The 17,589-nt window shown below is 50.1% G+C and overlaps 1 protein-coding gene across 2 annotated transcripts in view; it reads right to left on the reverse strand.

Moving 5' to 3' along the window:
* Positions 1-17,589, reverse strand: part of DLG5 (discs large MAGUK scaffold protein 5) — a 128,753-nt gene that overhangs the window by 80,007 nt on the left and 31,157 nt on the right. For both annotated transcript variants that reach the window (XM_014837034.3, XM_014837051.3), the window contains exon 2: positions 558-626. In XM_014837034.3, coding sequence (XP_014692520.2) covers positions 558-626 — 69 coding nt within the window. The remainder of the gene's footprint in view (positions 1-557; positions 627-17,589) is intronic.

A 17,589-nucleotide genomic window follows, 5' to 3' on the forward strand; every position in this document is an offset into this window, starting at 1 on the left:
TCTCATGGACGAGTACTATAAGGCCTTGGGTTGGGGGCAATAGGCTCACTGAGAAGTCCTATGTCCTGAAAAGGTAGAGAAACAGCAAAACACGTGCCTCCCCAGCACCCACCTCCCTTCTAACCCAGAGCCAGATTTCTGCCTCCTCCATTAAGAGGATCTATTGCCGATGAGAGAAAATGTGAATGGAATCAACAAAAGATGACCCCATGGGGCTGGCTAGCAACTGGAAGAGAGAACAAGGCAAACTTCTGTGTGCCAGCAATGCTCTCTTTCTTGACTTGGTTAGGATTTCATGAGTGTTTCCAGTTTATGAAAATGTATAAAGTGGCACACATGATAGGTGGCCTTTTGTGCATGTATGCTATACTTTAATAAAAAGTTAAAAAAATAAATAAATAAATAATAATAATTAAAAAAAAGATGACCCCATGAACGATCTGACAGGTGAGGCCAACTTCCCATCCCACAAACCCAGGGCTGCCCCAGCTCACACCCAGAGCCTGACCTGCCCAGTGTCCTCCAGTAAGGAGAGTGCCCGGGAAGGTGGTACTCACCCACACTGCTGAGGGAGCTGCTGCTTTCTGAGTCTGACGGCATGATGGACAAGACACTGTAGGTGGAGCCTGGGAACAGAAGGGGAGATCATTTATTACTAACCCCAAAGGGCACTCTTGTGTATACCCCAAACCACGGCAGACCAACTGATCTTCAGTCAACACCAGGCTGAGAGCCCATATCACACCAGGGCCTAGAAATCCAATCCCAGGGGCCAGGCTGGGGAGGTGCAGTCAGCAGGGTCTAGGCTGTGGTGTGTCTGCCTCCTGACCTTTCCGACCCCCTCTTGCTCTGGAGACTGATTGACCTAAAGGCAGAGGGGAACCTGGAGTGAGCCAGCTGGCTTCTGGCTGGGACACCTGGGGCAAGGCTCAGCAAAAGAGCAACAGGCCCAGGTTAAAACGAGGTCTGGGGATTTCCTATAGACATTTGTCAATATGATCCTGGCTTCCATGCAGAGATGGGTGTCAACAGGGGAGAGGGAGAGGAGGAGGGAAACTGATGGTGGGGGAGACCATCAGGGGGACAGTAGAGACCCTGAGGGGAAGGGGAAGACTTCGGGGGAGGAGATGGAGATCACACATGGAGGGAAGAGAGCCAGTGTGCAAGTAACCTAGCAGTGTGCCCACCAAAAAAGAGATGAAAGGAGAGAGAAAACAAGAAAAAAGGAACTTTGGTAATGGCAAGAACTAGGACAGCGGCCAGGAAGAACCGGTGGCCTCATTATGGAATTTTCTGAGGCTGTGAAGAGCCTGCGGGTGTTTAGTGTGGATTGAAGAGGGTGACCAGGGAAGCCGGCAGGGGTTTCGTCTTCAAATAGGACTGTCAGAAGGGATTCAATTTGTCTGACATGGCCTCCTCCAGCAGCAGAACTGGAAACAGCAGGTAGATGCTGAACATGCCGCAGCTCTAAACAGGTCAGGAGGGCCCAAGAGACGTGGGGGGAGTGGGGGGGGCAACACACGCATTCACCTCCATGCACACCTGGCAGGGACATCACAGGGGGGACAGGCACATCATTTGAAAGGATACAAAACCAGAAAACCCCATTCAGCCCCGAAATTCCTTGATCCTACTCAAAAATAAATAAGCAATGTTCAGTGAAATACCTCCCGTATTTCAAGATCAACCCACATGATTCATTTTGCTGTCCAACATCTCTGCACTTTTGTCTCAACGAAAGAAGGAGCATCACAAATTTCTCAAATCATCTCTCTTCCCACATCATAAATGTTAAGTGTTGGTTAAAGATCTGTGAAAAACTTAGATGCAATTCAGACAAATCCATTGATATCTTCAAAAGACACGAACACAACACAGTGCCTATCTTCTGAACTCAATCACCATTTTCTTAAGTTTTTTTTCCCTTTATAGGGGCAAGGAAGGCTAGCCGGCTGGTATGTGGATGGACTGTTTTCAAAAGACACCTACTCAGAAAAGCAGGCACAAATAAACTCTCCCACTCACATCTTCGAAATCTCTGAGCTCAACCCAAGCTTGCTTCCAACACTGCAGCCTGTGTCCGGGAGACGCTCCCTGCAGGACCGCCTTGCTTGTTTCTCATGGGCATCAGCAGCGCCCCATCTTCCAGTAAACGGTACCTCCCCTTCACATCATCTCTCCTCCCCCAGGGCGAGTTTCCACTGTTAATTACACTCGGCAGAAAGCCCTCTCTCTCTCCACCACCTCCCTCCCCAGCTAGGGGAGTCAACTGGCCAACCAACATTCTGTTCCTCTTCCCCGTCCCAGAAGTCCTGCCAGGGCTCTGGGGCCTGACCCAGGGGCGGCATGACATCTTTATCTGCATCTCTGGGCATCATCACCCCCCAAGTCGGCTGGCAGAGCTCCTGGGACCTGGGGCTGGGGGCTGGGAGGGAGCAATTAAAACTGGACAGGGCCCAGTTTTTACCATGTTCCCAGGGCCTTAGACATCATTCAGGGGGAAAAAAGTCCTCAAGACGACATTGTCGTGGTCATGCTTTGTCTCTGCAGCTATTGTTGTCTTAAAAAGCCTGTGTGGTCAAGACTGTCAGGAAAAGGCAAAAGGAGTCGCTCTCCTCCAAGTCACGCGGCATCCTGTCAAAGCTGGTGTACGGCATCATCTACCTCTGGGGTTTCACAATCGAACCTGGAGGCCAACAGGAGTAGAGTCTCACCAGTGCACACTTCCCGGCCCGTCCCAGCCCCTCACTCTTGGCCACATTGGAGATGTTTCCCCAGGAGCTCCCCTGAAGGCACCTGTACCCACCTGCCCTGAAACCTAAGGCACACCCTCTACTTCAGAGAGGGCCCAGGACTAACAAAGGCTAACAGATCAGCCTGGCTCCCCCACCAGACGCACCCCCTGGGCACTGCCCCCATTCCCTCCCCGTCCACGCCCCCCACCACAGGGCAGCAGGGCACTGGAGGCTCAAGATGCTCCCCACAAACTCAGGAAAGCCTGTGCAGAGCTCCTGAGAGGACCTGGAGAAAGCTGGATGATCTGGAAACACTTCCAGAAAAGGAGTGCAGAGAATAAGACCAGGTTTTCGTGGACGTGTGGACGGGAGAGAGACACACAGCAATTATCCAGGGATCTGGTCAAAGTGCAGGCTCTGACTGGGAAGACTGGGGGGCCTGAGACTCTGCATTTCTACCAAGCACCCAGGGCATGTGGTCCACAGGGATGCAAACAGAAGCTATGGGAGAAGCCTGGGAGAGAGCCAGCAGACTCTCCGGGCATAGTCTCTGGGACCAGCCTGGGCCACACATTGTCTTGCGTCCTTCCCGAGAGCCGGGCGGGCCCTGCTAATTGTGTTTACCCTGTGACTCAGCCCCACTGGGTCACAGAGACCACTTCAAAAGAACTTCCAGTAAAATCACCCAAGCAGTAACGGAATGCCCCAGCCCTCCCAAGGCCCCCTTCCACAGCCTGTGGGGACAAGAGAGATAGAAGCATGTCCCCTAACACATCCCTCCATTCACCTGGAGCTTGTAAAGGCCCGAGTGACTCACACTTCCTCCCCATGAAACCCACACGCTAGAGGGGCTTGTTCCAGCCTTGAGCCAGCATGCAGAGTCCTCCCTGTGCTCCAGGAGGGCTAGGAGGCCGGCTCTTGCACTGCCCTGAGACAGCTCTGGCGACCTGAGACAGCTTTGGCTGTAGGAGGTCATGCCCCCCCCCAGTACCTGGGAATGGGGAGGAAGGCGGCAAGCTGTATTCCCTGAGGGCTCTGGCAGGGAAGTGCTGCCTGGCCTAGCCAGAAGGCAGCACCAGGGCACCTGCCAGACCCTGGTCCCCTCTCCTAGCTCACAGCTGAGGAACACGGGGTTTGTACTTGTACTCACAGGTGGGCATCAGGTTCCCATGGCGCACCTGAGCCCCGCACAGCACTGAACCAGGTCTGGTAGAAAGCAGACAAGCCAAGGCTGAGGAGGGTGCTCACCTACTGTGAGACTCCTTGAGGTCCCTTCCCCTCCCTGAGCCTGAGGCCCTCATCTGTAAAACGAGGCAGTAGTGACTAGAATATCGACAGTGCACCCACCTGCCCAGGTTCAACTCCCAACTCTGCCACTAAGCAGCTGTGTGCCCTCAGGTAAGTCACTCAGCCTCCCCCTGCCTCCCCTGCTTATCTGTAAAACGGGCTAAAGAGGAATACTTAGCTCCTAGAGGATCAACTCTGAGTTAATAGGAAAGGGGCCTGAAGCAGCACTTGGCCCGGCCAGCTCTAAGTGTTAGCTGCTGCTATTATGGTCACCAGACCTTCCAACCTGTCGCTCTCAATCTTCGATTACCTAAATTGAAGACTAGACTAGAGTGATGAAGTTGAACAGTCCACGATGACAAAGTGCTGGAGAGGATACTCAACAGGCAATGCGAGCTGAGCCAGGCATGGAGACTAAAGTTGGGAGGCAGAGACGGCTTCACATGAAGTCATGGCTTCACAGCCCTGACATGCGCTGCTGTTTCCCACCCACCCCAACACCCATGCCCGTGCTGGAGCACAGGCAGGTCCCTGAGCGTGGGCGCCCTCACTCAAGGGCCCTTGACTCCATGAGCTGCAGAGACGAGGAAGGAGGCAGGAGAGCGAAAAGTGCTGTGCCCTGGCCACCTCTTGCCAAGCCACCTCCCCTGCTTCTATGACCTCGGGAGATGCTGGGAGGGTGGGCTCCTTTGGCTGCTAAGAAGCCCTCTTGCAGAACCACGGTTCTGTGCAGCCATGCCCCTCCCTAGAGCCTCAGCCTCCTTCCCTTTAAAAGCATGGCCCAAGGCTGTGGACACTGAGACCCAAACTTGGAGGCTGACAAGCCCCACCATTTCAGGGAGTTATGGGGTGACCGTGGCCTGGGAATGGGACAGCCAAAGCTGGATGCATCAATCAAGGAAGTCTTGCTTTGTGCCCCCTACACACCCACCTCAGAGTGGGAAAATCACTTTCCCCCTAACATGCACAGGGAGGCTGGTGACACAGAGGAGGCCTGCTGCTCACTTAGGGGCAGGTGAAGATTCTCCTGAGTGTGCACAATCCACCTCCCCCTCACCCTGCATACCAGGTTTGTAAGTTAAGACTTAAGATTAGTTTTCCCCAACTGAGATACAGCTGTAGTACTCTGCAAAGTTTTAGAACAAGAATAATGAACCTGCGAAAGCATCACAGTAATGATGCTCATTCCCCCTTTTTGGGGTCATGATAAGAACCAGTGGTCCATCTTTCAAAGGTGAGCAGGGTGTTCATTTCCCAGGTAGCTGGAGCATCAACCTGCAAGGAGGCACACGCGGAAGGCCAACCGGCGGAACCTCCTCGCGGGCTCTGGGGTCGACTGTAAAACCGAGTCCCTGAGCAAACCCTCAGCTGCCAGTGTTGTCATCTGCGATCCACCCCACCTCCAGCCAAAAATACCCCAAGGCAAAATGTGGGAAGGGAGGGGAAATAAAACACACACACCCAGAATTAATCATTCAGCATCTTTAAAGTAAAGAGCCCTCTTTCACTAACTGTTGGACTGTTTTGGTTTTCCTCCCCCCTGCCACGTGAAGAAGGGAAGATGGAGGTTTGTTGAATTTCCAGAGATAAAAAGTGTCAGCAGTCAGAAAGCATGCTTTCCCCATCAGCTGAGAAAGGCTCCTGGACGCTCTTGGTAGGCACAAAGCTGCATCTGGTGAGAGCTGCCCTCTTTGTTCTGTCTCCCTGTCAGAGTGCTGGGCTCTAGGACGGGGAGAACAGCATGGGAACCACAGCCATCAGTCCCACAGGCCAGGTAGGAACACCCCTCAGCTCTAGCTGTCCATCACCAAAAATAGGCCCTGCTTTCCACTGTCAGCTCTGTCAGCTCCAGACAGGGCGGGGTGACAGGTTTGCACCTGGAAGGCACAGGAGGATGCCCAAAGCAGTGTCTGGTGGGCTCCCCAGGAGGGAGTCTCGGCTACCATTTATGCCCTGGAGGGACTGGGGACAAGACTGGGACGCTTAGAGTCTCTACTAAAACGCAATGATATAGGGGGGCATGTTCATCATCAGTAAACACGGCCAAGCCTGAGGGCACTCCCAAGACAGGAACACAGATGAGGGAGTGCAGGCGGGGACAGCTGCAGTGTCACTGCCCTGCTGCCCTCACCAGAGCTCATGCCCCTGGCATAGCAGCAAAGAGGACACACCAAGACGGCACAGGAAACCAGGGCAGCACAGGGCAACCAGCCTCCACAAGGCTGCAGCCAGACTCTCACAGTGGGCTTGTCTGCTCTGGAATAAAGTGACCAGCACCAGCAGCCACGATGGGCAGGAAGCAGCTCTCTGCAGGGTACCTGGCGCCGCAGGCTCCCTCCTGCTCTCCACTGGGCTCCCTCTCCACTACTCAGCACACGGAGAAGAGGCCGCCGCCTCTACTGGACTGCGACCCGGAGGAGTGTGCTGCCCGCCCCAGTGGAGGGGGTTGGCACAAGTGCAGGCTCTGGGCAGACCACCTGGGCTCAGGTCTGCCACTGACCTGCTGTGTGACCTTGAGCAAGTTGTTTCTACTTTCTGTACCTCATTTCCTCATTTATAAAACAGGAAGAACGATGGGTTGTGAGGACTAAATGAGTAAGGACAGGTAAAGCCACGAGGACAGAGCCAGGCACATGGACACTAGCTCTCACTGTCACCTGACCGACCAATGTGAGTGTCCCCCCACCATCTGAGCATGGCCCTGTGTCTTTGTCTCCTTCACCTTGAGGGTAAGGAAGCCTCCTCTCCCCTTCCACCATTCTGCCCGGCCATGGCCCATTCAAGCCGTCCCCAAGCTTCCTCGCGGATCTCTTGTTCTCTGATTCAAACAGAACAAGCCAGAGTGCTCACTGTGTGCTCAGCATCACAAAGGCCCCGCTCTGACCTTCTCATAGTCTCACCACCACCTACACATGGGCACCGATCAGCCCACTGCAAGAGATGGAGTGACCGTGCTCCACACAAGACACCGCCCCTTGGTGAGCATGTCTGCCCGAGGCAACACAGAGCCCATGCACACACCAAAGGCTTAGTGAGCACTGTGCCAGGAGGTCCTGGAGATGCAGCAGGGAGCAAGACAGAGTCCTTGCCCTCGTGGAGCTCACATGAGTGGAGGAGAGGAGTGGAGGGGGATAAACCAATAAAGAAATGCAAATTGCATCAGGTAATAAATGCCATGAAGAAAAATACATCAGAGTTCAATGGAGGGTGACTAGGGTGGGGTGGAGAGGTGGCTACTGTGGTACAATGGTCAGGGGAGGTCTCTTGGAGAAGGTCACATTTGAACAAAGACCTGAAGGAAGTACAGAGTGCTAGACAAAGATTGTTCCAGGTAGAGGAACAGCAAATGCAAAGGCCCTGGGGTCAGACTATGCAAGGAGGGCTGTGGCCCAGGTGGAGTGACCTGCAGGAAGATGCAGATGAGGTCAGAGGGGCAGCAGGGCTGACTCAGGCAGGACTTTGTGGGCCATACAGAGGATGCTGAGTTTACTGAGTGAGATGGAAACCTCTGGAACGTTTTGAGTAGAGGACAGACGTGGTCTGACTAACATTTTAATAGGATCACTGGCTGCTACACTGAGTACCGTCCACAGGTAAGGAAGGATGCAAGCAGGAAAACCAGTCAGACAGCAAACGCAATAACCCAAGAGAGCTATGCTGGTAGCTTGGACTGGGGTGATAAGAATGGAGCTGGTGGGGCTGGGCCCATGGCTGAGTGGTTGGGTTTGCATGCTCCGCTGCAGGCGGCCCAGAGTTTCGTTGGTTCGGGTCCTGGGCACGCACATGGCACTGCTCATTGAGCCACGCTGAGGCAGCGTCCCGCATGCCACAACTGGAAGGACCCACAACGAAGAATGTGCAACTATGTACTGGGGGGCTTTGGGGAGAAAAAAGGAAAAAATAAAATCTTTAAAAAAAAAAAAATGGAGCTAGTGATAAGGCTGGGTTTGGAGGATGTTCTGGAGGCAGAACTGAAAGATCTGCTGACAGACTAAAGGGGAAATGGGAAAGAAAGAGATGTAAAGGATGACTCTGGGGTTCTCTGCCTGGAAACCGGAAGGATGGAGTGGTCGCTACTGAGACGGGAAGGCTGCAGGAGGAACAGCTGCAGGGGGGAAGGTGAGGGGTCATGAGCTCACGTTTGGCCGACCTGTTTGAGGTCCCCACAGACACCCAAGCGGAGATGGCAGATAGGCAGCCGGATACGTGGTCTGAAGTTCAGCGGTAACATTGGGGCACACATATAATTTGGGAATTGTCAGCATACGCTTAGTATTTAAAGCAACGAGACTGGATGGGATAACCCAGGAGGGAGTGTGGACAAGGAAGGCAGCAGAGAGGCCCAAGAAACAAACCTTGGGCATTCAAGGCTAAGGGGTGTAAAGAGGAGTCAACAAAGAAGACAGAGGAGGAGCAAGCAGTGAGCTAGGAGGAGAGCCAACAGGTCAAGTAAAGGAACTGAAAACACAAAGGCACATGGTCAGGGGCTGAGAGATGGCCTGATTTGCCCAGGCTGCTTAATGGTGAAGCTAAGACGGACACACAACCCTCCTAATTCCGGATCAAACTGTACCTGCAATCCACCTACTCCCTGAACTTCTTGGGTATCAAAGAGACTGACAGAAATGAGTACACTTAGATATTTGGGCTCAAGTTTTTCTTGAATGTAGTATCACACTCTGACTACTCACAGAAGCTAATATTTATTGAGTACTTGTTGCAGGAAAGACACTATTTATTTACGTGGATTATTTCAGTTAATCCCCCTAACACCACTATGAGAAAACAACCCATTTTCTAGATGGCAAAATATAGGCTCAGAGAGGCCAAGTAACTTGCCCAAGGCCACAAAGCTAGAAAGTGTCCAGATTCAAATACAACTCTTTCCCACTAACCCTGTACTACTGCCTTTCCAATAAGATCAGAAAAACCGAAACTCACCAGTTCCTCGTCCCAGCAGACAGCAGAGGATGTGAGCAGCCATTCCCCTGCTCAGTGACAATGCTCAGGTGAGGAGAGACATCTAGGAGTCACAACGGTGGGTCAGTAACTCTGACAAGGAGCTGTGCAAGGAAGTGGCTTATGGGCCAGCATTCGGCACTGTGGCCAAGGTTATCTTTTCCACCAGTGGGAAGGAAGAAAGGGAAGCATGAGAAAGATGGCTGCCAGTCATTTCTGCTGTGCCTCAGCTTCCAGCCTTGTCCTCTGTCCTGGCTCTGACTCCTCCAACCTTGTCACTCCTCCAGCCATCAGCTAATCCTGGTCCACCCAGGGGAGACTAGTACAGTCTCTGGAATAAGCTTATCAATCCTGGCTAAGAAGGCAGCAGGAAAAAGAATGAACCAACGGGGTTTGGGGAACTTGTTCATGATTCAGATGCTCGGACTGAATGCAGAAGAAGTGCACCAGCCATTTCTCACCCACTGTCCACATCATCTCCCGAACGGCCGTTCTCCACTAATCTCAAGTCAGGGTAAGTGAGGGATCAGCCAGAGGAGATCATGGCTCTGGGAACCGCCCAACTCTCATGGCGTGAGGTGGAGAGCAGGCAAGGTCATGACACTCCAGGCTGGACAGGTCAGGGACGTTCAGTCCACAAAGGCCATAGAGGGTAGCTGCAAAGGAAAGGTCTTGTCTTCATCAGCAGTGAGCTGCTGTTTCTGCCCCCCTTCCTTCAACGGCAGCAATACCACCCTCCTTATCTGCTTGATGTGCTGCCTTGAAAAATCACTGACCACCAAGGCAACTGAGCAGGGTCCCCAGGACTCCGAGATCATGGAGAACCGCTTACCTTCCCTGCACCACAATACTCCTGCTGAGTCTGAACCCACCAAGACCCCTGCCACAGGGGGAGGTACAAAGTGACTCTGCAGAGTGGAAAGGAGACAGGATCAGGAGCTGGATGGACCCAGGCTCCCCCAGGTTTGGCCATCAACTCATGCCTGACCAGGGGCAAATAATTTTTCTGAGCCTAAGTTTCCTCATCTGTACAATGGGCTATAAAAAGTCTTCATCTGTATTTCAGAAACCGTTGTGCTGACCAAATAAAATAACAGATGTTGGAAGTGCTTTGTAACTATAAAGGAACTGCTCCCAAATGGAGACCCAGGTCTCTTGGTGCTCCCTGACTCCACTGTGAATCTTTCCCAATCTCCTTCATTCCTCTCCTCTGTGCTGCTAGCCTCTTTTCTTCCAGAAATGCCTCCTTCTTTTTTTCTACTCTTATTCAAAACACAAAACAGTGACAACAAACATAAAGAAATGAATAAAAAAGCAAGGGATTTGTTAAGATGCCAATATTACCCAAAGCGATCCAACACTCAGTGTGATCTCTATCAAAGCCCAAGGACATTTTTTGCAGAAATAGAGAAACTTATCCTAAAATTAATACGAAATCCCAAGGAACCCTAAAGAGCCAAAACAATCTTGGAAAAGAAGAAGAAAGCTGGAGGATTCACACTTCCTGATTTCAAAACTTACTACAAAGCTACAGTTATCAAAGCAGTGTTGGAACTGACCTAAAGACAGACACACAGACCAACGGAACAGAACAGAGAGCCCAGTTATAAGCCTTCACATAGATGGCCAATAATTTTTCACAGGTACCAGACCATTCAATGAGGAAAACATAGTTTTTTCAAGAAATTATGCTGGGAAAATTTGATATCCACAGGCAAAAGAATAAATTTGGACCCTTATCTAACATTACATAAAAACATCAACTCAAAATGAATCAAAATTCTAAAGGTAAGAGCAAAAACTACAAAACTCTTAGAAGAAAATATAAGGCAAAAGCTTCATGACACTGGATTTGGCAATGATTTCTTGGATATGACACCAAAGGCACACGCAACCAAAGAAAAAACAGACATCCTGGGCTTCACGAAAATTTAAAAATTTTGTGCATCAAAAGACACTACCAACAGAGTAAAAAGGCCACCCACAGAATGGGAGAAAATATTTGCAAATCACATATGTGACAAGGAAGTAAGATCAGAACATATAGAGAACTCCTAAAACTCAACAACAAAAAAACAAACAGCCTGATTCAAAAATAGGGAAATGACTTGAATAGACATTTCTCCAAAGAAGATATACAAATAGCCAATAAGCACATGAAAAGATGTTCAACATGACTAGTCATTAGAGAAATGCAAATCAAAACCACGAGATACTACCTCACACCCCTTAAGATGGCTACTATCAAAAAACCAGAAAATAACAAGTATTGGTAAGGATGTGGAGAAATTAGAACTCTTTTTGCTGGGAAAGTAAAATGGTATAGACACTGTGGAAACTAGTACGGCAATTTCCCTAAAAATGGTGATCCAACAAATCCATTTCTGGGCATATATCCAAAAAAACTGAAATCAGGGTCTCAAAGAGTTATTCCTATACCTATGTTCATAGCATCATTATTCATAATACCTAAAATGTGTAAGCAACACAAGTGTTTACAGACAGATGAATGGATAAGCAAAATGTGGCATATCCATACAACGGAATATTACTCAGCCTTAAAAAGGGAGGAAATTCAGACATATTCCACAACATGGATGATTTTTGAGGACATTATGCTAAGTGAAATAAGCCAGTCACAAAAAGACAAACAGCTTGATTCCATTTATATGAAGTGCTTAGAGTAGTCAAAATCATAGAGACAGAGAGTAGAAGGGTGACTGCCAGGGGCTGGGGTGGGGAGCGGGGAATGGGGAGTTAGTGTTTAATGGGTATAGTTTCAGGTTGCAAGATGAAAGAGTGTTGGAGATGGATGATGGTAAGAGCTTTATCTTTCTCCCTCTCCATTGCAGTTACCCAAAATCTTTGGGCCTTCAGGGTGGTCCAAACCCCACCAAGCTTCACACAATCCTACAATGACTTTGGTTCCTACAAGCCAAAGTCCCAGCTCCTCACTCGGGGCCCCAAGAAAGCACAAGGTTTCTAAGCACAGGAATAAGAGAGCAGGGGTGAGCTTCAGGAAACTGTGTCCAGCAACTGTGAACAGGAAACATGGAAAGACGGAAGGACTGGAAGCAAAGGGAACAGTTAGGATGCTCCTGCAAGAGCCGGTCATGGGTGTGTGGGCTGGGAGAGGACACAAGAGACTGTGCAGAGGTGGGAGCAGGGAATGAGGAAGACCACGGGTGGGGAGGAGTGGAGGATGACGCTGGGGGTTTGGGTTGGGGCGTCTGGGAAAGTACTGCAGTTGACAGAGGCAGAGAACTGAAGAAGGCTGGTCAAGGGGGATGATGAGATTGTTGAGACCAAAGTTGAATGTGTTAAAGAAAATCCCTGTGCCGAGAGCCTGCTGACAGGTGGAACCTGGAGTTTGGAGCTGGCGAGAGTTTCAGGCTAATGCAATCCACTTGGGAGTCATCCCATAGAGCCTGGAGGATGTGAGGGACAAGCCCAGAGTCACTAACTGATAATGTGAAGCCCTTGGGTAAGAAAAAAGTGAGGGCAATGGGAAAGCCAGATCTAGGACTTCTTACACCACAACCATGTGGTAAGCATTGTTCTAGGTGTACACAGCACAAAATCCTGGGACATACGAGACTTGAGGACAGGAGAAGGAATAAGAATTTCCGGAAGAGACACAGAAAGACCACTCAGGGGGACAGCAGGAGCACGAGAATCAAATCTTCTAGAAGGCAATGGGGCAAAGAGTGGTCGGAGGGGCTGGTCTGCCACACCAAATGCTGGGGTAGGACACAAGGCAAAGAAACATTTGATTTGGTCATCTGGTGGTCACTGACGCTCCGCCAGTTAAATAAGACAATTGATTGGTTTTAGTCTCTCCATGAGAATTGAAGGGCATGGATTAGAGCAGAAAAGGCAAGAGGTCCATCATGAAAGAACTACCATGTCATGTAACAAGTGCCTGTACCACTGTGCAGAGAGAGCGAGGCCATACTTGGGCTCATCAGGAAAGGGGCCCACGATGGATCAGTGATGTTTGCCGAGGGCAGGACAGGAAGCATGAATCACTCCTGCTCTGCTGGATTCTAAGGGCCAGTCCACCAAGAGAAACACCATTTCATGGTGCTCAGTTCTTAGTAAGTTTACTGTAATTAATTACTGATTGGAATTAACTCTAAAATCCAATCTGTATCTCCAACATTCTTTAAAGGACCGGGACTGAAAGGGGACTCAGGAGAAAATAAAAGGACAATGATGTCTTCCCATCTATTGTTTTTTTGAGGCCCTGAGAAACAGAGAGTGTAAAGAAGAGTTTGGCCCTTCCAGGGGACTCTGGGAGGCCCAGCCCAAAGAAGATGGATTTCCCAGCGGAGTAGAGCTCTAGGACGCTTTACGCACCCTTCCTCCTGGAGACGGCGACACTGTCCAGGAGGGCTCACTTCTTATTTACAAAGCGATTGTGTGGATTTTGAAAAGGCAACCTTCAGAAGTGGGGGGAGGGCCGGCCCTGTGACCTAGCGGTTAGGTTTGCACGCTCTGCTTCGGTGGCCTGGGGTTTCGCCGGTTCGGATCCTGGGCAAGGACATGGCGCTACTCAGCAGGCCATGTTGAGGCGGCGTCCCACATAGCACAACCAGAGGCACTTACAACTAGAATATACAACTATGTACTGGGGGGTTTGGGGAGAAGAAGAAAAAAGGACAAAAAAAAAAAAGATTGGCAACAGATGTTAGCTCAGGTGCCAATGTTTCACACACACACAAAAAAAAGTGGGTGGAAAGAGTCCATTCCCAGAACCACAGGATTTTTACAATGTTTTACAAAAAGGACAGCTGCACACACTCCCCTGCAGAAATCCACTCAGGTATTACACGTTCACCTTTGTCACGCCCAGAGCATGGGTGAGGAGCTTCCAGACAGACCTCGGGCTCCCCACAGCACCGACAGATTCAAGCAGTGAGGGTTACTTCTGCTGGCCACCCCCACCTCCTACCAAATGAAGATGAAATATCTTGAGCATCCTTCTCCCCCATAACAAAGCCTTCCGTCGTGTTCCAGTTTCACACCTATTATTTCAGTGAAGCCAGTGCTCACATTTATCTTCAACTTGAGGGCATAATGATCTTACACTGCCGCCCTCAAAAACAGGCCCATGATCCTTTCCTCAAATGCAGAAAGCAAAGCTCCTTCCACCCCCAACCCAGGCAAAATCTGGTCACACAAGGTCTTTGAATTGCCCCAAGTCAACACCAGGAAATGGGGTAGGAAATCAGAGAAGTATTCCAAATGCACAAAGAGATCCACAAAGGGATGTGGGTTATCTTTCACACACAGGCAGACCTCAGGAGAGAAAGTTAATCTTGAGTAACAAGAGGAAATACTTCACTATTTTGTGCAAGGAGAAAAAAACCAAAATCCACATCCACAACCACAGAGTACAGCAAATGATACCAAAGCGCACCAGCCCCCAAAGACCCCTGTCTCCCCCAATTCCTGGTCCACTGGCCATGTGCAAGTAGCCCTGACAGTAGCGTGCCCAGTCTCCTCCCAGCAGACGGAAACCCCCCAGGTCTATATCACTGCGCCTGCTACCCCGGCCCCAGTACAAGGCAAATGCTTAGTTAAAGCCTGAAGAGTTAAGCGTTAGATCCACATTTTCCAGTTACTTCTGCCTCCTCAGAACTTATAGAGGGGAGCCCTGTACGGCCCAGCCCTGATGTTCTACAGATGTCCAGAGGAGGCACCACTGAGCCAGGTCATACTGCCAGCTGGAGATAGTGCCGAAGCCAGCTTCAGAGCCCCTCATCACTACAGAACCATGTATAATAGATGTCATTGCTGTGAAGGGCTGAACTGTATCCCCTTCAAAATTCATATGCTGAAGTCCTAACCCCTAGTACCTCAGTGTGTACTCGGAGAGTATTTGGAGATAGGGTCTTCTAATTGGTGATTAAATTAATATGAGGTCAGTAGGGTGGGCCCTAATCCTTATAAGAGGAAATTTGGACAAAGACATGCAAGCACAGGGAGAGGAAAAACCATGTGAGGACACAGAGAGAAGGCAGCCATCTACAAGCCAACGAGAGAGGCCTCAAAACAAATCAACCCTGCCAACACCTCAGACTTCCAGCCTCCATGACTGAGACAATAAAGGGCTGTTGTTGGAGCCCACAGTCTGCGCTACATTGTTGCAGCAGCTGGAGCACACTAATACAGTTGCTTCAGAGCCAGGCTCTGTGCAGACACCATCCACAGTGAAAGCCATGAAAAACCATCAAGTGAGTATGTTACCTTACTTAAAACTCACAGCAGCCAGGAAAGAGGTATTAGCCCCAATTTACAGACACAGACCCTGAAGCTCAGAGAGGTTAAGGAACCAGCCCTAGATCACTCAGCTAGACTTGGACCCAGAGGTACACACCTCCAAGCCCTGCACCTTTAACTACCACTGAGACGCCTCTAAGTCAAACCCTGCTCCCGCTGCCTGTCCCTCACCCACTCAGCAGCCACAGTACATCCCCCCCAGAATGGCCTGCCCACCCCAAAGACTGCCATCTGAGACCACTGTGCCTTCTTCCCCAGCCTCAGGCCCCCAGGATAATAAGGGAATTCAGGCTTCCTACCATGTACAGTTCTGGAATCTTTTCCCTTCATTTCTTTCTTTTAATGAGCAGTGCTTTGATAATCAGAAAAAAAAAATTACTATTAAGAAAAAAAAGCCTAACATGGTTAAGGAATTCTATATAAACTTCAGCCTGTGTGCAAATAAATAAGTGATCAAAAGGAATATATTTGGAAAAACTATTAAGAAGAAAAAGGAAAAAAGATAGAAGCAGCCCTTGCCAGTGTCCCATCAGCCAAGATGAGATAAGGGACTCATGGGGCAGAAAGAGGACAGCCGCAGCCAATAATCCCAGCTAGGCCTTCTCCAGAAAATGTCTATTTTTAAAAGCACGTTCCATTTCACCACATTTCAGAAAAACAAAGAAGAGACCTTGAGGGGCAGACGAGCAGGCTCCCGAGCAGCACACAGCATGTGCAGTTGTGGCCAAGGCGACAGCCGCCCACGGCCAGCCAGTGATTTTCATCTGAAATATTTGGATCTCTATTGACAGACAGGGCTCAGACACAGAGCTACCATCAGCATGCAGCCCAACAAAGTGCCAATTTTCATATTTCCTAGAGCCTGCTGGGCCCCTGACTTCTCGGTTTAAATGGAAACTATCAGACAGGATTTTGTGCAAACATGCGCTTTCCTTGGGGGCAAACATTCTGAGTCTATAACTTGTTCTTTCATTTTCTGAGCTATTTGTCCACAGTGACTACATCAAAGATGAGAGGGGCAAGTGGGGAGGGCTGTCCGGAGCACCAGAGGACAGAGCAGAACAAAGTGCAGGACAAGCGGGCTGAATGCCTAGGAGCAGAATGCAGCAGGAGCCTATCTGCTCAGCCCCTCACAGTCGATCAGAGAAACGCCCTCAGCCAGGCCCACGGGGGAGGAGACAGCTCCCCTTCTCCTGCAGCTCCTGCCTGGATGTCCCAGTCTATGTGGGCACATCTTCCCTCCAGATGACCTGTGAGGTCCTAGAGAGGGAAATGCTACAAAAGAACATGCAAAAAAAATCGTTTCAAGGTGGAGGTAACAAAACCACGATGACAGAGAAAAGTAGAATTCCCATGTAAACAGGATTAGAAGAGGGGGTTAAAAGTATTACTAATATTTATCAGGCAAAGCTGTTGGACACAGTTTTAGTGATACTAATTCTTCTAAACCATTTTAAAGGGCCAGCCACTTTTTCACTCTAAGATCACTCACTGGAGCCTCTTAAAATAGTCTCAAAAGACAGACAGGCATGTGCCCAAATGCATACCTTTACAGCACCAGCACGTGTGGAGCAAACAGAGTTCTGAGGCCCTGTTACTAAATATCCTTCTCTCCAGTTTCATGCGTTAAGCCTAATTAAGCCAAGTCACCTAATATTCACCAAGTTCCTTTGAGGTGTGTGGTCTTTTGCAATGTGTGGTGCATTGGGGGTTTGTGTTTGGGGGGGATTGATGGAGAGATTCCCTCACGATAACTGAGGAAGAATTGCCAAAAGTGAAACATTCAAATTTCCTAAAGTCTCATTGCCCCTCTGTGTCTGCAACTCAAGGAGACACGGTAAAAACCTAGCCATGAAGACGGGTCACAGCCCACAGGCAAACTTGCAGGCCTAGGCCAGGCAGAAGAACCAGTGAAGTCTCCTGATATCAACATTGCAAGAACACTAGAGAACACTGTTTCCAGTAGCAACCAAGAGGGGAGAGGAGCAGTCCTTGCAACTATGCCCCCCATAATCAAGAAAAGTAGGGTCAGTTGGGGGCCTACCAAGCTCAGAGCTGGCTGCCCTGGGCCCCACCCAGCCTGGAAGGTCTACGTGCACAGCCATCTCGCCCATGCTGAGGGCCACTCTGTCCACCAGCTTACCACAAAGGCCACTTGTTTCCCATGAGTGCCCAGAACAGTGGCTCAACCAGTCGGCCCAGTTGGAGACTGTGGTCCTGGTGGATGGGTGGTGACAAGGGCTTGCTGTGACCTCAGCAGACAATTAGCAAGGCAGTGTCGAATTACCAAGCAAGTCGCCTGCCATGCTGGGAGACTGTGGAG

This window comes from Equus asinus, chromosome 2, assembly GCF_041296235.1.
Source record: "Equus asinus isolate D_3611 breed Donkey chromosome 2, EquAss-T2T_v2, whole genome shotgun sequence".
Classification (NCBI taxonomy): Eukaryota; Metazoa; Chordata; class Mammalia; order Perissodactyla; family Equidae; genus Equus; species Equus asinus.